The sequence below is a fragment of the Nelumbo lutea genome, chromosome 1, assembly GCF_056320005.1.
Source record: "Nelumbo lutea isolate HS-2025 chromosome 1, American lotus-T2T, whole genome shotgun sequence".
NCBI classification, from domain to species: Eukaryota; Viridiplantae; Streptophyta; class Magnoliopsida; order Proteales; family Nelumbonaceae; genus Nelumbo; species Nelumbo lutea.
This window is the reverse complement of record NC_142684.1, coordinates 86,282,862-86,309,278: the sequence shown is the minus strand read 5'-3', so window position 1 is coordinate 86,309,278 and position 26,417 is coordinate 86,282,862. Positions and strand designations below refer to the sequence as shown.

Here is a 26,417-nt window from a genome sequence, read left to right as displayed (position 1 = left end):
GTCACACTCCACCAACTTCCAAACACCCCAAATGCATCGACTGCTAGGAGGGGTCATAAACCAATATGGTTACACCATAAGGGATAAAAGATCAGGTCATCCATGACCCACAGATCTGAATTCTCAGACATGGATCACATGATCCATAAAAAAAAGAGGTTTGAACCTCATAGCTTCTCAAAAAGCATTCAGTAGTCTAGAGTCATATAGTTTCTTCTTGGTACATGACCAAGGAAAAGGAAAAAAAATGCTAAAAAAATATGTACCAGTCATAGGCCTACACTTTTTTTTTTATTTCAGTTGAAGAAGACAGCAAGTTGAAGCTTGTTTAATTTGCTCATAGACCTAGCAGAACTGCTCTGATACTATATTAACAACCGAACAAAGGAGAGGAGAAGTAGGAGAAGAGAAGAGGAAGAGAGGAGAGAAGAGAAGAGAGAGATTTGGAGTTTGCTACAGTGCTGGCGGCACCAGCTTATATTAATATATATAGGGCGACCATAATTAGAAGGGAAGGGACCCATGCCCCTACTTAAGTTATAGCATAAAAAACAAAAGAAAAAACTGCTTTAATTTTTCCAAACAGACCCTAATTCAGCAAAATACAAACATAATAATAAAGCTAACATTCCAACAAAAACAATTATTAGACTTTGTAAGAGAGCTAACAGATAAGAGATTTCTATGTAGTTGTGGGGCATGGAGAACTGATTTCAGAGAAAGGTTGTTGGTAAGTTTAACTTCATCGAAACCCAAGATTAGGGTTTGAGATCCATCAGCAACAATAATATTACATTTCCCTGAAAAAGTTTATATGTGCTAAAGTAGGAAGGCATACCAGTCATATGATCACTGACACCTGTGTCAATTATCCAAGAGCTAGAGGATGAGTTATGACATGCAAGAGTACCTGATTTTGCAAAGGCACTAGAGGGAGTATGTGAACTAGTAGATGTAGGTAACCCACTCTTTTCAAGATGGAGAAAGATGCCTCTCAATTTTTTCATTACATCAAAGGTGTCATGAGTAGATGCCTGAGTAGGAGAATTTCCCTCAAGCATGTGAGTTTGAGAATCATGACTAGCTGTAGCAACATGAGCATTTACCTTCTTTCCAGTTTTAAACTTCTCAGGCTTTAGGTGGGGATTTAGTTTTCAGTACCTATCCTTGGTGTGCCTTGGCTTCTTGCAATATTCATAAACTACATCTTTAGGTTTACTAGAATTCTGTTTGGGTTTTGTAGACACAAGAACTATGTGGTCATTGACAAGAACTTGCATCATGGCAATCCTCCTACTCTCTTCATCCTGCACCAAAGAATATGCCATAGAGAGTGACAAAATATTAGCACTAAGGATGTGTTGCCTGGTGAAATCATAATCGACATTTAGTCCAGCAAGAAAATCAAAGACTCAATTTTTTTTAATGCACTTCTTGTATTCAACATCAATAGGATCCTTCCACTCCAAAGCTTCTAAATGGTCCATTTCTTCCCAAATTGATTGTAAGGAAGAGAAATACATGGGCACCAATTTCTCCCCCTATCACATATTACATGCTTCTCTTCGCAACTAATAGATTCTAGCTGTATTCTTCGCTTGAGAATAAGTTGATCCCAAATTTTCTTAGCTGTTGGAAGAAACATATTGTTGCGGGCAATATGAGGCTGCATAGAGCATACCAGCCATGACATAACCAGCAAATTATCCTACTCCCATTTGTAATAATTTAGATCTTCAGGCTTCGGCTTAGCTTCCTTACTGGTAATAAACCCAAGCTTACCTCTTCCTCCGATTGTGAGATTAGCTGACTGGGACCATTCAAGAAAATTTGTTCCATCAAGTTTTATAGTAGTAATTTGCTCTCCAGCACCATCATTACTTCCCGGAATGACATAGGTAGGTACGTACACATCCTTATGTGAGTCCATTGATCACCACCCCTCTAAAAACACTTTTTTTACCAACACCACAATCTCCCAACACTAGTTGAACATACAAACACCTTTCCTTGAAGGTTAAACACGGGCTACAACAATAAAGAGAAGAAAAGAAGGTGCTGGTAGCAAAATAGGAGAAGACAAAAATTCCCAAAAAAAGTTTTAGGGCTCCAAAAAAATCAGAGACTACTTCCCGTAATCTCAAAAAATTACCACACTTCAAACGCAAGTGGGTTTAACAGCAACCATCCCACCATGCAAGCATGCAAGCCCTAAACTCCAAATCTACGATTTTTGCCAATTTTCATCTAAAAAATCCAAGAAAATGTAAAAAAAGCTTCAAGCCTCCATGAAATGTATACCAAAATTCCTCTAAAAATGAGGCGCATCAAGGGGTGTCAAAACCGCAAATGAACGCCACCAACTATATGGGTTGCTGACATCAATTGGTGGTGTGTTGATGTTAGTAGGTTTGTATGTGAGTCATGACTAGTGGCAGGTGCTCTCCTTGATCTTTCGACGCTCTGATACCAAGTTAAAGTAGTCGACACTCGAGAAGAAGAAGAAGAAGAAGAAGAAGAAGAAGAAGGGAAGAAGTGTTTGTCGAAGAACAAAGGTGTGTTATTGTTCACACCCTAAAGAGCCTTTCTTAACATTTTAAGGAAATTACAAATGGGCCCTTGAATAGGCGCCCAAATACAAAAAGGATGAAAGGACATAAATGCCCTTACATCCTCAGCACAAGAAACCAAGTTGGAAAAATTATATAGAAGATGGGTCAGAAGTGTATGGAAATCAAGAGGAGTTTGCTGGACTTCAGCTCTCTCTTGGGGAGCCCTTGGAGGGATAGTTACTTTTTGGAGGGAGGATTTTGTAGAATTAGTGGAAGAACTTATAGGGAGATTCTCTATGTCTTTAAAATTCAGAATGTGGAGGGTGGATTCACTTGGGTGTTAACTAATGTCTACGGGCCAAATAATTATAGAGAAAGGAATCAAATGTGGGAGGAGTTGTATGTAATACAAGGTTTGTGGGATGGCCCATGGTGCCTGGGGGGAGTTTTAGTGTAATCAAGTCCTGTAATGAATCAAATAATCCCCAAAGAATGATTACAACAAGCATGAGAAAGTTCAATGACTTAGTTAACACCTATGGTCTAAAGGAATTACCTCTTTTACAAGTCAATTTTACTTGGTCTAATTTCCATGAAAACCCCCTTTGCTCCAAACTTGATAGATTCCATTTTAATGTAGAGTGGCAGGACAATTGGAGGAATCTGGTGCCTAGAATTCTTCCTAGAGTTACTTTTGATCACTACCCTATCCAATTAGGCCAAGAAACTCTAGGCTCTAGACCATAACCCTTTAGATTTGAGAATATGTGGCTAACTCATCTAGATTTTGGATGCTTGGTGAGTGGTGGAATGAAGAATTGAGAAGGGTAAAGTGGAAAGGTGTTAGGTTCCACAAAAGGTTGAGGAGATTGAGAGCCAAAATTAAATAGTGGAATCAGGAGCATTTTGGAAGGATAGAGGAGCAGAAGAATGATTTGTTGTCCAGGGTTGATGATCTAGGCTCCAAAGAATCTCAACGAATCGTGAATGAGCAAGAAAGGATTTTGAGAAGAAGCTTAAAGAAGGAATTGGAAGTTCTTCTTAGAGAGGAAATTTCCTAGAGGAAAAAGTCAAAACACAAATGGATCAAAGAAGGGGACAACAACACAAAATTCTTCCATGCTTTGGCTAATGGGAGAAGAAAAAATTGTGTGACCAAATTAGAAGTGGATGGAGAGGAAGTCACAAACCAAGATGAGATAGCCAAAGTGTTTATGGATCACTTCAAATCAATTGTTGGGAAGCCATTGAATAATAGACTAAGGCTGGAAGGTTTAGATTGGCCCAAGATGTCTGAAGAGCAAGCAATCTGGTTAGAGAGAAGTTTTGAAGAGGAAATTAGGCATGAAATGTTTTCAATGGACAGATCCAAAGCTCCTATGCCAGATGGTTTCACCATGGCTTTTTCTTAAGACTATTGGAATGTGGTAAGAGAAGACCTTTGTGATGTGTTTAAGGAATTGGAGGACAATAATAAAGTAATCCCTAGAGTTAATGCTACTTTCATAGCCTTAATCACTAAGAAAGAAGCAAAAAATCTTAAAGATTTTAGGCCGATCAAGTTGGTGACTAGCATCTACAAAATCCTAGCTAAAGTGTTATCTTTGAGGATTGAAGTAATTCTTCCCTCCATCATTAGTCAAGCTTAAGGAGCATTTGTGCAGGGGAGACAAATAACAGATGAGATCCTAATAGCTAATGAGTGTGTGGAGGACATGAGAAAGTCTGGAAATCAAGGTTTTGTTTGTAAGTTGGATTTAGAAAGGGCCTATGATTTTGTGGATTGGAGTTTTTTATTAGATGCCTTAGGGTTTTGTGGGTTTGGAGTTAGATGGTGTAATTGGATAAAGGTCTGCATAAGTTCTTGCCATTTTTTAGTCTTGGTTAATGGGATAGTCAAGGATTATTCCCAGCTTTTAGAGGTTTGAGCCAAGGTGACCCCCTTTCCTCTTTCCTCTTCACACTAGTCGCAGATGTTTTCAGTAGTTTGATCTCTATAGTAGACATGGAAGGAGTAATGAGAGATTGGAAGATAGGAAGGAATGGTATCAAGGTGACCCACTTACAGTTTGTTGATGACCTAATAATCTTTTGTGAAGAGGATGATTGGGGAACAATAAGGAACCTCAAATCTCTAATACAACACTTTGAGAGGGTCTCCAATCTAAGAATAAACATGGATAAGAGTTGCGTGGTGGGTGTGAAATGGATGAGAGGGCTATTGAGTCTATGGCTGAGTGTCTAGGTTGTCCCATTTCCTCTTGGCCCCTACAGTATTTAGGTCTACCTCTAGGAGCCAATCCTGAGGAGAGCACCTTTTGGGCCCCGGTTCTGGAAATGTTTGAGAAAAGATTAACTTCATGGAAGAGGAACTATATTTCTTTAGGGGGTAGAGTAACATTATTGAGACCTTCTCTAGAAAATCTTCCAATCTATTACTTCTCTGTATTCAAGGTTCCTATTAGGGAGGCCAAGAAGTTGGAGAGATTAATGAGAAATTTTCTTTGGGAGCCAGGGAAGGAAAAAGAGGATCATCTAATAAATTGGGGAATAGTTTGTAGGAGGAAAGATGAGGGTGGGTTGGGTCTAGGGAATTCAGTTTTAAAGAATAAATCCCTCTCAGGAAAATGGCTATGGAGGTGGCCCATAGAATGGGAGAGGCTGTGGCACGAGGTGATAGATAGTATACATGGCAGTTTGAGAAATGGATGGGATGCTAGTGTATCGCATTGGGCCATGTTGGCAACTCCTTGGAAAGCAATTCATAGTATCTTCCCTCAATTCCTCAATTTTATTAGGTATGATGTTAACTCTGGTACTTCTGTTTTGTTTTGGGAAGACATCTGAGTGGGCAATTCTGCTCTTAAGGACATTTTTCTGTCTCTCTATTCCCTTTCTCTCTACAAGGATAAAGCAATCTCTCTCTTTCTTCCAACTCCTGTTTCTCCATCCTCTCTGAATTAGGACTTTGGGTTTCATAGGGGCTTGAGGGATCATGAACTCTTGTGTTTCAGACCTTTTGTCACTCTTGGAAGTGATTTTTTGGAACCTCTTAGATCTGATGTGAGACTATGGTCCCCTCATCCAAAAGGTTACTTCACGTGTGCCTCTTTCTTTAAGTCCTTTTTCTCTTCCTTGGGATAGTTGGGTTTTTCAGCTAAGGAGATCTGGTCTACACATGTACCTCCTAAAATTATTATTTTCTGTTGGGAGGTGTTCTATAGAAAAATCAACACTTTAGACTACTTGTAGAAGAGAAGGCCTTCCATGTGTTTGTCTCCTAACTGTTGTGTACTTTGTAGGGCTAGTGGTGAGGATTGCTCTCACTTTTAACATGTTCCTTTTCTCTTGCTATTTGGGGTTGGATCTTTACCTTGTTTGGGATTTGACTACAGTTGTAAATCAGCTCTTTGACCCTTCTTTGTGTGGCCCCCAAAAACTGGTAAAACAATGTGTAGGTGCATTAGAGCTGCTGCTTTGTGGACAATTTGGGAAGAAAGAAATGTGAGGCTTTTCCAAGAGGAGATAAATATTCAGACTGTAAAGAATTGTATTTTGACTAGGACAATCCACTAGCTGAGATCTTTGGACTCCTTTCACATATTCTCTTTTGATGGCATTTGAAGGAACTGGATAGTTGTGGCTAGTAGTAGTACCAGGAAGAACAGGGTACCAGCTGTGTGGGTGCCTCCTTCTGAAGGCTGAACAAAGTTGAATTTTGATGGTAGTAGCCAAGGCAATCCAGGTCCCTCAAGGATAGGAGGGGTGCTAAGAGATAAAGAAAGCAATATTTTAGCTTTATTCTTAGGTTTCGTGGGTATAGTAGCTTCTATTAGAGATGAGCTTCTAGCGGTAGTATAGGGCATTCAGATTGCATATCAGTTAGGAGTTCAGAATCTGCTTATTGGAGATTCCAAAGTTGTTGTGGGTTAGTTAAAAAATCCAGATTCAGTTATTTGGTGCTACAGGGACCTTCTGAGGAAAGTTAATTGGTTTTCAAGGAACATGACTGTTAATTCTTAGTGGGTGGGTAGAACAGCTAACACCATAGTGGATGTGTTAGTTAAGCAAGGGGCATCAAGGGAACATTTATTCTGGGCAGCTCTATAAATTTTCATTTCCTAGTCTGATGTAATGCATTGTTGTTGTTTAGGAGAGGTACCAGCTCGTGCCTCTCCTTGGGCAGTCTGTATTGTATTATCATATTGTTCTTTTTTGAATAAAATATCACTCATTTATCAAAAAAAAATGGAGGTTGTATGGTGGTGCTATATTTATGAGAAGAGGAAAGCCATGAAACTATTACAAGGGATAGATGTGGCTTGTAATTGGGTTAGAAGAGATGCAAATACCTTTGTTGATACACTTGCTAAAGAAGGGGTGGGGAGAAAGGTAAACTTTGGTGCAAATCCATCTTATATCCCTCTTGAGGTTAATCATAGACCGAGTGGTTGTGATGGAGAACCCTTGAAGGATGTAAAAAAATTTCAAAGGTTAGTGGGAAGACTATTGTACTTGTCTATAAGACATCTTGATATTGGCTATGCTGATGGGGTTCTAAGTTAGTTTATGCATTCCCCTAAAGTACCTCATTTGGAAGTTGTTGAGAGGGTCCTCAGGTACTTGAAGTATCCGGGAACTAGTTTGTTTTTCAAGAAGCACAAGCACCTAAGTGTGGAAGTTTATACAAATGTAGACAGGGCAGGTGCTATTGATGACATGAAATCTACTAGTGGGTAATACATCTTTGTGGGTGACAAACCTAGTGATTTGGAGGAGCAAAGAGCAAAATGTAGTTGCAAGGTTGAGTGCTGAGGCTGAGTATAAGGCTCTGGCACATGGGGTGGCTGAGTTGCTTAGGTAAAGAACTTGTTAGGAGAGCTGAAGTTTAACGTTGACAGTCCTATGTCTCTCTACTATGACAACAAGGCAGCCATAACTCATAAACATTGCTACTAATCTTGTCCTTTATGATGGGACAAAACATGTGGAGGTGGACAAGCATTTAATAAGGGAGAAGCTTGAGAAGGGTGAGTTTTAAACTCTATATGTTAGCTCAAAGGAGCAACTTGCTAATGTTCTCAGTTCTCACATAGGGGCTTCAATGCTTGCAGCATAATGAATTATGTGACAAGTTGGGCATGATTGACATTACAGCCTAACTTGAAGGGGAGTGTTGTTAAAGTGCTGTCAGCTTAGTTTTTTTGTACTATTTTATTTTAGTTTGTGCTACCAAGGGCACTCTTGTAATTTTCCCTTTTATTGTAACCACCCTACTATAAATAACAGAAGGGGCTCCACCAGCCCAACATTTTTGCTCTCTAATCATTCTTTCCTCTTTTCTCTTCCTTTTCTCTTCTCCTCATTTCATTGTGTTTCTACTGTTGTTTCTGATGAAAATAGAGTAAAAATACAATGGTACCCTTATGTAATGAAACTTGATTCACAATACCATAGAATAATGTCAAGCTATCATCAATGAAAAAAAAGGAATCAACTGTAACAAGAGCTCTTCATTGATTTACATAATGCTCAAAATAAATTTTAATTTATGGAGAAGAGTCTCTATCTATTGAATCTCATAATAATTTTGTCTACTTTAAAAGAAAGAAAATTTTAATGAAATCTTATCAAAAATTATGTGAATTTTATATAACTTTTGTAATTCATGGTTGCTCACTTTACCGTGTTGGTTGGTCTTTCAATTATGTTTGCACTCTAGGAGTTGTTTGAATCTTCTGGAAGTCCTTTGTTTTCTGCCTCTTGTTTGTTTGTTAAGGGCTGGTTGGAGTGCTTTTGGTGTGACTCGAAGTGTGTCATTAACCACTTTGGAACACCAGTTTTAATATGTATAAATTTTTTCTGATTCTCAAGCAATTACTAATGCAGTAAAATGACGAGAACGGGTCATATCCATAGGGAAGCGAGGGAGAAATTAATATGTACTCAAATCCGAAGAAGAGAACACAAGAGGGAAGTGCTGAAATATAAAAATTGATTAATTAAACAGAAAAAAATAGAATTTGAACATTGCAGAAATTATATGTGCAAAAAAAAAATAAATATAAAAATAAATAAATGAAGGAAATGAAATAAAAAAAATCTGTAATCCGATCAGAGGTAGCAGTCTTTGGATCTCTCCTTTGACCATCGAACTTCTCAAGCTAGGCCTTCCGTCTTACCTGAACGAATTCTAGATCTGTAGAAAAGGAAACGAAGATCAAATAGAATGAAAATAAATTGCAGAAAGGAAATAATGAAATTGGATTTAAAAGAACAAAAATCTAAGACTAATGGTTGGGATCCGATTCCAGAGGTGGCAGTAGTGGCTTTGGTGAACTGCAAGCAAGAATCCCTCCTCTTGCCTGGGCGTTCTCTTCTTCCTCTACTCTCGAACTTCTTAAAATCAGCCTTCCGTCTTACGTGGGGATAGAATCCAACCCTTCTCAGGAGCCCATGGGTTCTTTTTATAGAAAATGGTGGACACAACTAGGATTAGAGAGAAAGAAGGGGGTGGCAACTAGGTTTTAGCAAAGTTATGAGCACCCTAGGGTGTCTAATGAAGGGTTAGGATGGTTCTAGAGTGATCCTAGAATGAAGGGTTAGTAAAGTTATGAGCGCCCAAAATTATGTAGGTCGGAGATTTGGGCACCCAGAAATGAATGGAGGAGATTGAGGCACCTAGGGTTGAAAGGTGGAAATTAAAAGGAGTGGGTGGCACCCTAGAGTGGATGGCTGAGATAGAGGATGGGATGGAGGGTTGAGATCTAGTGGTTAGGGGCTGAATGGTGAAGATTAGAAGTTAGGTGGTGCCCTATGATTTAAAAGCTACAAAGAGAGCGCCCTAGAATGAATGGTGGATATTAGAAGAGGTGGTGGGTGGAGATTAAACAGCTAGGGGCGGCTAGGGTTTGCTAAGGATGAAAAGAATGGGTTAAAAGGTGCCCTAGGGTTTGCTAAGGAGAGGGGAGCATTCCGGGCTTAGCAGATAGGAAGTGCCCTCCTGTTCTCAGTTTTTTCACAAAAACCCCCCTCTCAGCTGGACTTCACACCAGCTTCCCAAAAACTGCAATTCAGCCCTGAAACCTTCCCAGTTTTCCCTAGAATTTTCATAGAGACCCTCAGAGGTCACAACATTGAATATAACTGGGAAAAGGAAACACTTTGACCATCCTAAGGCCGAAAATACCCCTGAATTGATGCCCTTAAAGCATCAAAATGCAGAGTTATCGCACCCCCAACTTAACCATTGCTAGTCCCTTAGCAATGCAGCCTTAAAATTACATTGAGCATAGAGATCCTTCCCATCTCAAGATCAACCCAAATAGAACTTGTCAACCATCCTAGTTCCAGCATTCTCAAACTCTATATAGATCGGTATTGGGCTTCACGGGTAGAACCGTCTTGTTTTCAATATTACAGAAACTTGGCTTAAAAATCTTATTTACCCTTCTATTTGCAAACTGTCTTGATAAGTTGAGATTGATTGTTTTAAAATCAGACAGGTATTCTTCTTATCATTTTTTACAGTGGATTTCTACCTCGGAACTTGATATGCACACTTATTTTTATTGCTACCTTCCACCGATTGACGTGAATCTCAACACTTGCCATAGGTGAAGAGACTCGGTTACTAAGTGTTAAGTAAGTCTCTTTAGCATTCCCTTTTCCGCTTGACACGAATCTCGACACTTAACTTAGGTGAAGAGACCCGGTTACTAAGTCGAGGGTGTCCATTGACCTTTTATTCTCTTTTTTTTTTTTGTTTTTGCAACATTGTTCAGGGTAGTCCACTGCTTCTAACAATTTGAAGAATTTTTGTCTAATTTCTCAATCTTTCTCTTCTTATCTTGCCAGAGGCAAACTTGGGAGTATTTTCCAATTTCTAAAAAGTTTCAACAATATTCAAATAAGACCAATTTTTACTCCTATCACTTGCTACCAATTTCTACAAAATTCAATATTCTTTTATCAGTTTCCTCAACTTTTTCTGTTCGGGAATCTCTTTTAATGGAAAAAAAATTTAAATTTTCTAGTGAAATTTTAATTCTACATATTTAAAGACTTCTCAATTTTTTTTAAATTTCATTTTTTTTCTCTCTTTCCTCACCCCCAACTTAAGTGCCATTGTCCCCAATGGCATGACTAGGCTGATGCAAAAAGGACTTGGGCCAAAGCGAACAATCAATTGGGTTTTCTCGAGGGGTTCAAGGTTTGCCACCTAGTCTCGAATCAAGAAAAGAAAAACTCTAATCCTAAAATCAACTGGAAACTACATTGGGTTGCCTCCCAACCAGCACTAAGTTTAACATCTTCATCCAGACGCATTCATTCACTTCTCTCTGAATCACTTAAGCCTATCTTCTCAACCTTTCCTCTCTCAGAGACTCCTTCCACATAGACCTGTTCATGGGCCGGGCCGGGCCGGGCCAGGCTCAGATCGGGTTTTTACTCTTCATTAACAGAAATATGTTAGGCCTGAGCCCGAGACCGGCCCGACTAACGGGCCTACGACTTGGGCCCGAGCCCGACCCTAATAAAAAGCCCAAAGCTCGAAGCCCAACCTAATAAAAAAATTAGAAATTTTCCCTATTCAATAATCAATATAAATAAGAATTTATTTACATTAAAAAATATATATAAATTCAAAATTTATTTATATTAAAAAAAGAATATAAAGAAGGGAAAGAGGATGTGGAGAAGAAGAATTCAGTTGGAAAAAGAAGGGAAGGAGGTGAAAAAAAGAGGGGTATTCAACTAGGGTTTTTAGGATTAGTTATAGGTCGGGCCGGGTCGGGCTCAGGCTGGGCTACTTTGGCAAATCCCCAGCCCAGCTCGAATTTATTGCAGGCTGGGCTTTTTGGCCCGAGGTTAAGCCCGCGGGCCTATATACCTGTTCAGCCGGCCCGTCGGGCCACCCGGCCCATGAACATGTCTACTTCCACATATGGTTTAAGTATTTAACCATTGACTTTGAATGTGCTTCCATTCTTTGGATCAACAATTTTAACTACACCATACGGAAACACTTTTTCCACAATAAGCGGCCCATCCCACCTAGACCTTAATTTACTAGGGAACAAATGCAGCGTAGAATTAAAATGCCAGACCTTTTGATTCGGTTCAAAAGTTTTTCTTGAAATGTTTTTGTCACGGAAGGCTTTTGTTTTGGCTTTATAAATGTGCAAGCTTTTGTAGGCCTCATTGCGCAATTCCTCTAGTTCACTTAATTGCAGGGCTTAGTGGGATCCAGCTTGAACTAAATATAGATTGAACTTTTTGATGGCCCAATAAGCCCGATGTTCTAATTCGACGAGAAGGTGACATGCTTTACCAAAAACTAGCCTATAAGGAACATTCCAATGGGAGCTTTGTAGGCAGTCTGATATAACCAAAGTGTGCTGTCCAATCTATCAGACCAATCTTTTTGTTTGGGCCTAATGGACTTTTGTAGAAAATTTTTAATTTCCCTATTGGACACTTCCACTTGACCATTTGTTTGGGGATGATAGGGGGTTTCTATCTTATGGGTGATTCCGTATTTGCAAAGCAAAGCACGAAATTACACATTAGTAAAGTGTGATCCCCCATCACTGATGATTGCTCGCGGACACCCAAACCTAGAGAAAATGTTCTTTTGAACAAATTTCATTACAACTTTGTAGTCATTTGTTCGGGTTGCTACCGCCTCAGTCCATTTTGACACATAATCAACAGCCACCAGGATGTATTCGTAAGCGGATGATGGCGGAAACAGTCACATGAAGTCAATGCCCCAAACATCAAAGATTTCTACATCTAGAATAGGGTTAAGTGGCATCATGTCTCTACATGACATATTCCCGACAGATTGGCATCTCAGGCAATTTTGTCTAAAGACATTGGCACACTTAAATAAACTTGGCTAGTAAAAACCACTCTTCAAAACTTTGGCCGCAATCTTCTTTCTCGAAAAGTGCCCCCCACAAGCAAGAGTGTGACAAAAGTTGAGGATGCTTTGGTGTTTAGACTCAGGGGCACAACGCCCGATCACTTGATCCGAACAGATACGAAATAGTTCAGGATCTTCCCAAAAGTAGTATTTGAGTTGAGAAAAGAATTTGTCTTTCTCATTCTTAGACCACCCCTTGGGAATTTTACCTACTACTATGAGAGACAACTAAGAGGTGCTCACCTGGAAGGAATAGTCATGGATGGGCTCACTCTTTTCAATTTGAATTCAGGATAGATGATTAACTACTACATTTTCAGAACCCTTTTTATCCCGCATCTCAATTCTTGCAAAAGAAGGATCCGTCAGATGAGCCTAGGTTTGGCCTCTTTGTTAGACAACAAATGTCTTAAGGCCAAGTGATCAGAGTAGACAACCACTTTGGTGCCCAATAAGTACGGGTGAAACTTTTCCAGAGCAAACACTACAGCTAACAATTCTTTCTCGGTAGTGGTGTAATTCAACTGAGCCTCAGATAGGGTGCAACTAGCATAATATACTACCACAGGACATTTATTCACCCTCTATCCCAAAACTACTCTGATGGCATAGTCAAAGGCATCACACATTATTTCAAAGGGCAACGACCAGTCGGGAGATTGGAGAATTGGGGCTTTGCTCTATGCCTCTTTTAGATAATCGAAAGCCTTAAGACAAGCCTCGTCGAAATTAAATGGGACATCCTTTGCCAAAAGATTGCACAGAGGCCTAGAGATCTTGGAATAGTCCTTAGTGAACCTATGATAGAAACCAACGTGTCCGAGAAATGAATAGATTTGCTTGACAGAGGTGAGAGGTGGGAGTTTAGAGATTAGGTCAACTTTTGCCTTGTCTACCTCAATCCCTCGTTTGGAAACTATGTGGCCTAAGACAATCCCCTCTTAGACCATGAAGTGATTCTTCTCCCAACTAAGTACCAAGTTTGTCTCGACGCATCTCTGAAGAACTTTTTGTAACTGTTCGAGACAAGTTTCAAAGGAGTCCCCAAAGATAGAGAAATCATCCATAAATATTTCCAAAAAGTCACCTACCATTTCCGAGAAAATTGCCATCATGCACCTCTAGAAGGTTGTTGGTGCATTACATAGTCTAAACGACATTCTTCAAAAGGAAAATGTGCCATATGGATAGGTGAAAGTAGTTTTCTCTTGGTCTTCAAGGTAAATGGCTACTTGGTTATACCCAGAATACCCATCTAAGAAGTAGAAGTATTTCTACCTTGCAAGTTTTTCCAGAATTTGGTCAATAAAGGGTAGAGGAAAGTGGTCATTTTTTTGTGACTGCGTTGAGTTTCCTAAAGTCGATGCATACTCGCTATCCCGTGGTAAGTCGGGTGGGGATCACTTCACCTTGATCACTGGTGACCACGATGAGTTCATCCTTTTTAGGCACCACTTGTGTAGGACTTATACAACTGCTATCTGAAATTGGGTAGATAATGCCCGCATCCAACCACTTGACTACATCTTGCTTGACCACTTCTCTCATTTTTGGGTTCAACTGCCTTTGCATTTCCCTACTTGGTTTGGCATCCTCCTCCATATAAATATTGTGCATACAAATGGACGGACTAATCCCTTTCAGGTCAGCTACCGACCAACCAATGGCACCCCTATACTCTCTTAAGACATCAATCAATTTCTCTTCTTGTATAGGGGTTAAATCAGTTGCTATAATTATTGGTAGTGTTTGGTCGGGTCCTAGAAACACATACTTAAGGGAGTCCAGCAAGGGTTTTAATTCTAGTTGTAGAGGAGATTCAAGAGAAGGCATGGGTGGTTCACTCTTTAGCTCTGGGAGAGGTTCAATAGTAAGCCAAGACTGTAATGGGTGTGGAGACTTTGCTAAAACATTAGCTTCCTTCATCGAGTCATCCGCTATGACCGGTTCAGTATCTCCAGGGTTTCTATTTACATTTATTGTACAAAAATCTTGTTTTGAGTAGGCAGAAGGACTTCCAGACTCATATAGGTTTTCACATTGTCCCTCCCTTTGAAGATCTAAGATTTCTTCAGCATTTTCTAAGTATGGGACATTAGAGGTTGTAAGATTGATGAACAAATTATTTTTCTAAATAATTTATCTTTTTTTTATTATTTGGTTTAAATTATTTTTAGTTAGAACAAAGCTTCTGATCTCTGTTGCAAGTAAATTCTAGCAGAAGAGGCTCCCACCAAAAGAACTCTTGCATATCTGGAAATTAATCTTCAGGAAATCCTCTTTACCCTTCTCTTTACTTGGTATTTCTCTTGTTGGTTTTATTGTGATCCCCTAACAGTAGGAACATTGAGGACAATGTTCATCTTAAGTGTGGGGGAGTGAGCCCGAGGCTAGGGTATGAGGGCTGAAACCATGCACCCCAACACACATATGCAGGCAATGACATAACCAAAAAAGACTGGAACTCCTCAAGTTCATTACTATTTATTTGATGATTTTTTTTAAGAAGGAATTCAATGAGTTGAGGGAGACTGATGTACTTGTTAAGTTTTTATTCTTGTGAATGACCCAATTTGATATATGCATGAGAAAAGGGGAGCTGAATATGCTTTTCAGCATGACTAGTCCTAACTATCTTCATGTGTATGGAAGCCCTTGATTTCATGGTTAATGGTCAAGAGAGCTAGTGCACATCTGAAGTGCTGAATCTTGAGGTTCAATAATTGCAAAGAAGGACAAAAGCCCAATTTGACTCCGCTATTCTGAGCTGAATAGTAAAACTAGCAGCTTAGAACATGAGTCCTATTTACCTACCTCAAGCAAGTGACCAGTGTGAGATGGAGCATAAGATGCACTCACACCAAAAAAAAAAAAAAAAAAAGAGAGAGAGAAAAGTGTGTGAGATGGAGCATAAAATGCACTCACACCGAAAAAAAAAAGAAAAAAAAAAAGGGTGAGATGGAGCATAAGATGCACTCACCCCTAGAATTAAGAAATTGTGGTGATAGCTGAGGTTCAAAGGGGCACTCTAAAGTTGAACTCTCATTAAGATTTAGTTACAGATGTGAAACTTAGTGAAATTTGATTATTAACCTTGACAATTAAGGAGCTGATTTATATATGAATTAGGAGTGAAGGGTAGACTATGATGAAATTCATATTCTCCTTTCCTTGGATCTTATACATATCTTAAATAGTAATTTACAAGAATAAGAGTTGAGCACTTACAAAAGTCCCCCGACTACTCAATGAATTTCTATCTTAAAAAGTTCACCAGGTAAATGGTAAGAACAGAAGGGGGGAATGTTCAGTTTATGGCTGATGTCCTTGCTTGAGGACAAGCAAAAGCTTAAGTGTGGGGGTATTTGATGAACTTACAATTTATCTATAATTTTTGAGGATTTTAGCATGGATTTTTATGCCGGTTTTATTAATTTTTGCCTTAATTTAGCTTAATGCTAAGAATAAGTTCAGGGATAATTAATCCAAGAAAAGGAAAGAAAAAGGCAAGAAAAGAAGGTTCAAAAAGACCAATTTCAGTCTAGCCCGGTTGTGGAAGCAAGAGAGAGCACTTCGGCCCAAGAAGAGCAAGTGAATTTCTTGAGAAAACCCAAGAAAAGAAAGCCTAGCTATGAGTAGAATTCGGCCCAGCAAGGAAGGCCCATTCTCAGCCCAAAAGAGCAGCTCAATGTATAGCTATCATGTGCTAAGAGAGAGCCTAAGTGCAGCCCAAATAGCAGCCCTTAGGAGGCTTTCAAGAGAGCTCTAGAAAGTTCAAGAAAGAGGTGTAATACACCCCATTCTAGAGGCTTCAAGAAGGGGCAAGAGTCCCCTTGAAAAACTATATAAGGAGGCCTCTAGGAGGGGGGAGAGGTGTTCAATTGCTTGAGAGGGAGGCTCTCCCACTCTTAGAGGTTCGGCCACCTTGAGAGAAGAGAAGAGAAGAAGGCTAGGCGCAAAGAAGAAGAAGAAGAAGGCCTGAAGGAAGTTCAAGACAAGCAAGTTAGAAGAGAATGTGAGTTTGAATTGAGGGTTTGTGATTCAAAGATCTTTTGTAATAAATCAATTGTAGTTTCATTCTCTTTTGATTCGAATTCAGTTTCTTTGTTATATTTTTCTTTCTTCTTTCTATTTTTTTTTTCATTCTTCCTTGATGTATTTCAGCTTGTAAAATTTCAATTCAGCAATCTAATTCTTTTTGATTCATTCAAATGGTCATGAATTGTACTTGAAGTTTCTTGAATAAGGGTGTTATTGCAGATCAATTCGGCCAACTAACCTTCAAAACTCATATCTGAATTCTCAGATCTGAGATTGCAAGATCTGAATTGCTTGAAAGAGAATTCAGATTTGCAATTTTCAGATTGGCCGAATTAATCTACAGCTTGGAATTCCTAGAGTGCTTGAGAGAGACTCTAGGAATTCAGATCTACTATTCAAGAACTGAATTGAGTGCAAGGTTAGAGATAACTTGCACAATTCAGTTGGTGATCAATTCAGATTTGAATTGATGCCTTAGAAGTGTTTGAAGAAATGCATGCATGGGGATTAGATTCTTGCTAGAGATAGAAGAACCGTCACTCATGCATAGGATGAACATGCGCTTGAGAGAGGCTGCTCATGACCTTGGGGTTTCACCAAACCAAGGCTCAATCATGATTTATTCGAATGATCCAAATTGATAAATTGCTGAATTCTAAGATTGACATTTACTGCTTACTCTTCTAACCTGATTTGAAGGCAATTGGGCCAATGATTTAGATAGATTTTAATTTAGGATTTTTTTTTAGCTTTCATTAAAGTTTTGATTTATTTGTTGATCAGATAAGAAGTGTTCAATTTAGTATTGGTAATTGTTTCCTAAATCCTCGTGGGAACGATACTTCACTCACTACTTTATTACTTGAACGGCTAGTGCACTTGCTAGTGTCACAATGAGCCACACATCAAAGATCTTGGTATGGGGAAGACCTAGGGATTCATTTATAGGGTCTACAACTGGCTGACTAAGCATTGAATCATTTCCCCACTGCAGGTTAGCTTCCATGAGCTGAATTGCTTGGCTCTCTAATCTATCGATGGACTACTACTGAGCTAAGATCAGCTGTTGGAGTTGTAAAAACCTATCATCAAGTGAATCGGTTTGATAACGCTGAGGGGAGGTTTGGCATGGCTGAGCCGGTTGAGTCCTAGGGTAATCATTGTACTCATAGTGAGTCTGGGCTTTAGACCATTGAGAGTGCACATCTGGCAAAGTGGTTTCTTGGGCTTGGGCCCAATATGAGAAATTGAGTTGATTTTCCCACCTAGGGTTATATGGACTAAAGGATGGGTTAACATTGGGTTGGAGAAATCTGTTAGCTGCATGTACTTGCTCTGGAATGACCGATTGACATGGGCCCACCATAGGGCATTGACTAACATGATGGGCCGGCCTTGCACAAATGGAACATGTCGGGTAGGATGACAAGGTTGGGAATGGGCTAAATTGTTGACGACATGCAAGGATTTGGTCAAAGTATTTGGGCTATCATATTGATCTTGTCTAGTTGTCAAAACACATGGTTCCAATCTATCTATGGCTTAGGTTGGAAGTAGTTTCTCATTCCACAAACTCCGAAATTGAATTTTCTTATTTTGTTTTTAATTAATTTTTTTAATTTTCTCTTTTTTTTTTTGAAATTTGATATTTAAATTTTTGAAATTTAAATTCAAATTCAGATTTTGAAATTTAAATTCATGAAATTTAAATTCAAATTTGAATTTTTAAAATTAAAAAAAAAATGCAAGCAATTCATACACATGACCTAGGGCTGACCTAGGGTTTCCTAAACTAGTGGTTCAACCAATGTGAATCCTCTTAGGTTCACTTGGAATTACACCACTTCCTTTGGTTAGCCACATAAGAAGTGGGGATGTGGGAGGCTCCCCTTGCTATTCTAAAAGTTAAACCAAAAATAAAATAAACAAAAGAAAATTATGTGGCAATAAATAAAACAAAATAAAATAAACAATTTTTTTCTGTTTTATTTTTCTGAAATAAAAGAAAAACACAAACCTAATAAGACAAAAATTCAAACAAGAAATTAAAATAAAGAAAGAAAAAATAGATCTAGAAACAGAATGAAAGAAAAATAATACTAAAAAAATAAATCAGATCTAAAAAATATTAATTAAAAATTCAAAAATCACTATTCTACCAAAAAAGGAGTTTGAAAATAAAAACAAAAACTCAAAAATAAAATGGGACGACTACACCTGAGATGCAATCCAATTTCTCTTCTCTTCTCTTCTCTCCCGTAGTCTCATAATGCTCTGGTACCCCACCTTTCACTATTTCGTCCTACAAAATCAAAGAGAAGTAAGAATTAAAATGAGATAATGGATCAAGTAGTAAAACAAAAATAAAAAAAAATAATGAAACAGATCTGGATAAAGAAAATAAAAATTTCTCTGTTGGTTACTCGGCAACGGCACCAAAAACTTGGTGTGATCTGGAGCATATAGTTAACCACTTCGGAACACCAATTTTAATATGTATAATTTTTTTTCGATTCTCAAGCAACTATTAATGCAGTAAAATGATGAGAACGGGTCGTATCCATAGGGAAGCGAGGGAAAAATTAATACGTACTCAAATCCGGACAAGAGAACACAAGAGGGAAGTGCAGAAATATAAAAATTAATTAACTAAATTGAAAAAGATAGAATTCAAACATTGCAGAAATTAAAAGTGCAGAAAAATAAATAAATGAAGAAAACGAAATAAAAAAAATTGTAATCCGATCAAAGGTAGCAGTCTCTAGATCTCTCCTTCGACCCTCGAACTTCTCAACCTAGGCCTTCTGTCTTACTTGGCCGAATTCCAGATCTGTAGAAAAGAAAACGAAGATCAAATAGAATGAAAATAAATTGCAAAAAGGAAATAATGAAACTGGAATTAAAAGAGCAGAAATTAAATCTAAGACTATTGGTTGGGATCCGATTACAGAGGTGGCAATAGTGGCTTTGGCAAACTGCAAGCAGGAACCCCTCCTCTTGCCTGAGCGTTCTCCTCTTCCTCTACCCTTGAACTTCTTAAGATTAGGCTTTTGTCTTTCCTAAGGGCAGAATCCAACCCCTTCTCAGGAGCCCATGGGTCCTTTTTATAGAGAAGTGTGGACACAATTGGGGTTATAGAGAAAGAAAGGGGCGACAGCTAGGTTTTAGCAAAGTTATGGGCACCTTAGGGTTTTTAATGAAGGGTTAGGATGGTTCTAGGGTGATCCTAGGGCTGAGAGGAAAAGGAGAGGGTGCCCAATACTATGTAGGGCTGAGATTTGGGTGCCCAGAAATGAATGGAGGAGATTGAGGCACCTAGGGTTAAAAGGTGGAGATTAAAAGGAGTGGATGGCTAAGATAGAGGATGGGATGGAGGGTTGAGATCTAGTGGTTAGGGGCTGAATGGTGAGGATTAGAAGTTAGGTGGTGCCCTAGGGTTTAAAAGCTACAAAGTGAGTGCCCTAGAATGAATGGTGGAGATTAGAAGAGGTGGATGGTGGAGATTAAACAGATAGGGGAGGCTAGAGTTTGCTAAGGATGAAAAGAATGGGTTAAAAGGTGCCCTAGGGTTTGCTAAGGAGAGGGGAGCATGCTAATATAGTAGGAGGGGCGTCATTCTGGGTTTAGCAAATAGGAAGCGCCCTCATGTTCTTAGTTTTTTCACAAAAGCACCCCCTCTCTCAGTTGGACTTCACACCAGCTTCCCAAAAACTGCAATTCAGCCATGAAACCTTCCTAATTTTCCCCAGAATTTGCATAGAAACCCTCAGAGGTCACAACATTGAATTTAATTAGGAAAATGGTACACTTTGACTATCCTAAGGCTGAAAATACCCCTGAATTGATGCCCTTAAGGCATCAAATTGCAGAGTTATCAGCTTTCCATTTGGAATAGTTGGAAACTTGTTGATGCAAAATATAGAGAAAAAACTTCAAAGAAAACAAGGAGAAAAGAAAGATGAAGCGAGAAGAGAAAAGAGAGAAAAGAGAAGGATAGAAGAAAAGGTGCCAAAACTGGCTGCCCCATTACTTTACTATTATACAAGAGTAAGATGCACATGATGACCAATATGCCTCTACTAAGGCAGCTGCTGCTAGAAACACTAATAAAACATTATGGGCTGGGGCCTAATAACAATAAAAGATTAAATAAAATCCCAGACAACTGTCAACAGGAAGCGATTTTTTTTTTCATTTCATTTTTGTTTACTTAGTTCTTTCCCCTGTCTCCACTCTTTTACAGCTCTTGTTTACCTCTATTGCTTCTTTTTCTTATCAAATGTTGTTTATGGAAATGGTTGTGTAAATGTTTGTGTCTGGAATAATTTGTATTCAAAACTTGAAGAAAGAGATGTGAGGAGAAAAAGAGGTTTGAAGAAGAAAGTGGTGGAAACTTGTTTTCTTTGCTGTCCAGCCTACATTAACATATATACTTAGGTTTAAAACAATTTAAAATTACATGGAAGCCCTTAGTAGGACGGTAGAACAAAAAATAACAAATAGAAATCTTAACATAAGAGGCCCTAGCCCACAAAATACAACATAAGAAGACCATATGTAAAATAGATAGACCCGGCCCAACACTGCCCCTCAAGTTGAGCATATATATTTATCATGTTCAACTTGCCCAACAATTCATGGACCTATCTTTTGACAACCCTTAAGTAAGCACAACTGTGTGTTGTCTTCTAGAGGGCATGCAAGGAATACACAGGTCACCATAGATGATCCTTTCCCAAATAGAAGTGTCTGCCAATTGCTGCTTGATTGTCACAATAAAGCATGAGAAATCCAGCAACTTCAACACCCAGTTCCTTCATCATAATTTGAAGCCACAACAGTTTGCTTTTTATTCCTCCATGTTACTAGCTTCCTACCAACAAAGGTGCAGAACCCAGTTGTGGACTTCCTATCACCAATAAAACAAGATTCAGGTGGACTAAACCTGTGCAGAACCCACCTTGAAACAGAAACTGAGGCTGTCTTCTCTGGTTACAGGCAGTCACAAAATGAATGCTAGGTAACCCCAAAAAAACCATAACCTTCAACAAGAAGATGTCTTCTTTCCAATACAGTAGTTGTGCTCAAGAAGAGAATGAAAAAACACCAAGTTCTTTCCATATTCAAGGTCTAGATCTGTTTCAAACAGATATGTCTATAAGAGAGTTGACTGTTGAGCCCAAATCTTGCCTTAAAATGGCATGCCACAAATTGCTTAGGGTCTCTTTGGATAAACACTTATGGCAGAACCCTAGAAAAGCTTCTTCCTTCCCACCAACCAGTTCCATGGATCACAATATCGGTCATATTTGGCTTGATTTCGCTGAAATAACCCCATTTTTCTGGATCAATGCTTTCATACAATGTTTGTATTCAGAGCTTGAAGAAAGAGATGAGAGGAGAAGAAGAGGTATGAAGAAGAAAGTGGAAGCAGCTTATTGTCCTTGCTGCCCAGCCCACATTACCTTGTATACTTAGGTTTAACATAAGAGGCCCAGACCCACAAATACAACATAAGAAAACAATACATAAAATAGATGGGCCTGGCCCAAACTATTTAGCTCTTACAACAATTTTAATACTGCACTAACTGTTAATTTTTCAGCTTCACAAACTGGATTGAACCTATTGATCTACCGTGCATGTTGAGTGCATCTACCATTATCTTATCCATCTTATAAATTTTTTGTTTTAACTGTTTGGTTTGTAGACCAGGGCGATTGGAGGTTCAAGTTGAGATAAGCCTTCCTAATGAAAAGGGTCGTTTACAAATTCTTCTAATTCATACAAACAAGATGAAAGAAAATTCTTTTCTTGCTCCGGATGTGAGCCTTCATGAGCTTGGTATGTATACAACTGAACTATCTTTTGAATGGTTATTTTGTGGTTTTGCTTTTAACATTTGCTTGGATGGTGATAAAGTTCAGACCTGTGATATTCTTAGGTTCAAAATAACGAATAGAAATAAATACTGGAGAAAGGTTAGGAGAAAGAGAAGAGAAGAGAAAAAAAAAGTCTGGTTCAAACAATACCTGGGTTTCCGGTTCTGTTACACAAGCTGCTATCATTGACAAAGCAAGGGGGCAGAGAGAGCACATGGAAGAACTCCATTGGATTTTGCATGATTTCCAATATGTAGAACCTGTTGGTGATCGTCAGAGACTGTCAACTCCGGAACCTGCGACAAGTCCTAAATACTACAACGATGAGAAAGTCAATAGCAATCGATTCAAAATCCTTTGAGTTTGACACAAAACCTTTCAAATAAGATGATTTTCTAATGCTTACAGAGAGAGGAAAGGGTGGTTGGTTGAGAATATCCTTGAATGTAGAGGAGATGGTCTGGGTGAGAGATTTCCTCCAAGAGGTAATCTCCATGCAAATGGGAATAGTTAAAGAGTGTAACACGCTCACAGGGGGACGGTGTTATTAATTAAACAAAGTGAAAATCATTGGGGTAGATTCATCCGTTTAAGTGTTCGGTAACTCAACAAAAAACAAAAGTCAATTTGCATCCCGGAAGAAAAAAGAAGTTAGGTTGGAAGATTTTTTGCGAGATGCTAGACTCTTTCATCCCTAAGCTTGGACTTTCAGCCCCTGAAACTCCAGCTGCTTTCCCGTCACTAACGATTGGGCGGAGCAGAGTTATGAAGTCTGGAGGTTCGGCCCATATCTCTATCACCTACCAAGAAACCTTTTGGTTCTTGGAAAAATGCATTTGTGTGCACCAGAACCGATGAACTAGGTTGGAATTAAATTGAACCCGGCCTCTTGGCAAACCTTCACTCTCCGACCCTCATCCGTCTTTACCCTTTCTCTAGCAACAGAGCTGTGGGGTTCACTCCTTCTGAGGACCTAGCTTTTGCTTGGGCTAGATTGGGGAGTCTATACATTTATTGAAGTTGGGTGAACCTAAACCATTGGTGGCCAACTATAAATGCAGTTTCCTCAGATTTACTCTTTGATGGGTGGATTATCATTCATGGACTCCCATTTCACTTGTGAAAGGATGAACTTTTTGAGCTGATCGGAAGTATCTGTGGAGGAATAGAAGAAATTGATCCGAAAACAAAAAACTTATTTGATTTGAGGGAGGCTCGTCTGAAGGTAAAAAATTGAGGAATACACTTTATCCCTCGTTCAATACCAATCCTCAATAGGAATGTCTATTTTTTTACTTTGGTCGTAGTGGAGAAGACAACTGAGTCAAATACCAAACTCGCTGAGTCATAGTGGAGCAATGGTATGCAAAATCATGCGAGTTCTACAACTCCTGGCCAACTAGGAGATGGGGCAGAAAACTTATGGCAGGATCTGAAGGAATGGGCAGAGTCAGGAATAGGCAGGCTTTTACCCTTCCGGGAAATAAAAAGCGAAAGGAAATAGAAAAGTTTAATTTAAAGAGTCGGATTAGGAAGCCTATTCAAATTTCAAAAGGAGCCTCGGCTTGGAGTCTCAGCTCAGGGAAAGTGGGTTCTCTTTTGGGCTCGGACGAGCCATGTCAGCATAATTTTGATCCAGCCAAGAATCCTAGTTGTGCATCAAGCCGAACACAACCATCTCAAGTAGTTTGCACGCACCAAGACAATCACATGCTTAGCCTCTCTCCGACTCCCACATACACTAGACGGGACTTCCTTGAAACCCCTCCAAGCTCAAAATCTTGCCAGAAAGAAGTGCTCTAGTCACCAACAGTTGAGTACCCATCGTCAAACTAGTCGGGAGAAGTAAAAGAGTTTGAATCAGATGAAGTCTCGAGTACCTTACAAGGCAGAGACAGAGGTTGATCCACAGGAAGTGGCGCTATCCAAAGCCAAAGCTCTCCTGAACGGGGGGAAGGAGTGGGGGTGCGTCAACTTGTTGGAAGAAGTCTGTTTAGTCGATCCAGAATACGGGATTCAGTTGCCTACTCATAGAAGCCCTCAGGACAGACAAGGAAGACACTCACCGCTCCCATTCAAACCCTGGCTTTCCTTGCACTTATTCAAACCTTGATTCTTCTGGTTCATTTCTTCATTGTAGCTTTCCTTCATCTCACTATAGCCATTTGTTTACTTCTGATTCAGGTTCAGGTGACTGGCAATCCCAACCGTTGGACACTACCAGATTTCATGATTGCAGTTTGGGTCCAAAGGAAATTTCACCGGTCATAGCAGGGGCCAAAGCCATAGTAAGCCAAGAAATGGAAAAACAAAAAGTATCTGAAGTCTTAGAGATGGCAAGGAAACTAGGAATTCACTATGGTGGAACTAGTGGGATTGTGAGCTTGGAAAGAAAGAGCACAAAGGAAGCTAGTGAGTCCAAGGAAGTAATCGGCATAAAGCAATGAAAAAGAAAGGGAATCAATAGGGAATTAAAGCATTTTCAATGGGGGATAAGGGGCCAGAATGCAGATAGCAAAGGGGAAGAGAGTAGAAGATTAAAGGAAAGCCAGCTAGAGTTAACAAATGAAGATATTGAGCTGGAATGTAAGGGGGTTGGGTGGTGATGTAAAGAGAAGCATAGTGAAAGACACGTTAAGAAGAGAGAATCCCGACATAATCCTCTTGCAGGAAACAAATAAAGAATCCATGGATAGGATATTGGTAAAATCAATTTGGGGAACAAGAGGCAAAAATTGGGTAGCCCTTCCGACCACAAGCACCATAAGAGGGACTATCATAATGTGGAGAGAAGACATAGTATTCGGAGTAGAAATAGAAAAAGGTGACTTCACGATTTTAGTCCTATTCAAAAACAAGAAAGAAGATTTTACTTGGATCCTAACTACAATTTATGGTCCAAACAACCCCTTAAAGAGGAACCAGTTTTGGTTGGAGTTGGACTCCCTTCATGAATAGGCAGACATCCCCTGGGTTGTGGGTGGGGATTTCAACGTCACTAGATTCAGTTATGAGCACTCAAATGGGAAAAGAGTAAACAGAAGTATGAGGGACTTTTCTAATTTTATTTCTAGACACAAGTTGCATGACCTTCCCTTAAGAAATGGTAATTTCACTTGGTCCAACATGCGGGTGAATGCTTTAAGGTGCAAACTAGACAGATTTTTAATCTCCCCGGAATGGGAAGATGTATACCCTTTTCCCTTTCAAGAGATCAGGCACTGATGCATCTTTGGCCATTGCCCAATTGCTCTTACTACAAATCTGAAGCTTCAGGGAAAAGCCCCTTTCAAATTGGAAAGATTTCAGATTGAGCACAAAGATTTTTCCAAGAAGGTGGCAACCTAGCAGGAGGAATGCAAAGTGGAAGGCTGGCCAAGTTACAAATTTCTGGAAAAGCTAAAGTATGTGAAGAGGAATCTAAAAAGATGGGGGAAAGAGGAATTTAAAGATTTAAAGGAAGAGAAACCTCTCTTGTTATCAGAATTAGAAGACCTGGACCAAAAGGAGCAAACTGGCTAGTTAGAGGAGAGTGGAAGAAGGAAACCACTTTAAGGCAAGAATGGGAAAAGGTGGTAAGGCATAGAGAAGTGTATTGGAGACAAAGATCAAGAATCAAATGGCTAAAAGAAGGAGATAAAAATTCCAGTAGAAGGAAGAAAATGTATCACATCACAAAAGTAAAAATCGAGCAAAGAGAGATGGAGGATCCTAAAAAAATCTCTGAAGCCTTTGTAAGTTTTTTCAAAGATCTCTATTCAAAGACTGAAAGTAGAAAATCTCATCTAAGCTCTTGGGAAGGCTAAAAAATTTCAAAGACAAGTGAAATTTGGTTAGAAAGGGAATTTCAAGAACAAGAAGTGTTAGAAGCAGCCTTCAATATGAATGGAGATAGGGCACCAGGGCCAGATGGATTCTCTCTCTTCTTCTATCAGATTTGCTAGAATACCATAAAACAAGATCAGCTAGAAGTGTTTAAAGATTTTTACCACTTGGCCATAGTAAATAAGG

General features: G+C 39.2%; 1 protein-coding gene across 1 annotated transcript in view; it reads left to right on the top strand.

The window, feature by feature from the left end:
• The window catches only part of LOC148875883 (vesicle-fusing ATPase-like), a 134,391-nt gene that overhangs the window by 75,081 nt on the left and 32,893 nt on the right, over window positions 1-26,417 (top strand). Inside the window, exon 12 of the mRNA XM_088965637.1 lies at window positions 22,235-22,368. Coding sequence (XP_088821763.1) covers window positions 22,235-22,368 — 134 coding nt within the window. The remainder of the gene's footprint in view (window positions 1-22,234; window positions 22,369-26,417) is intronic.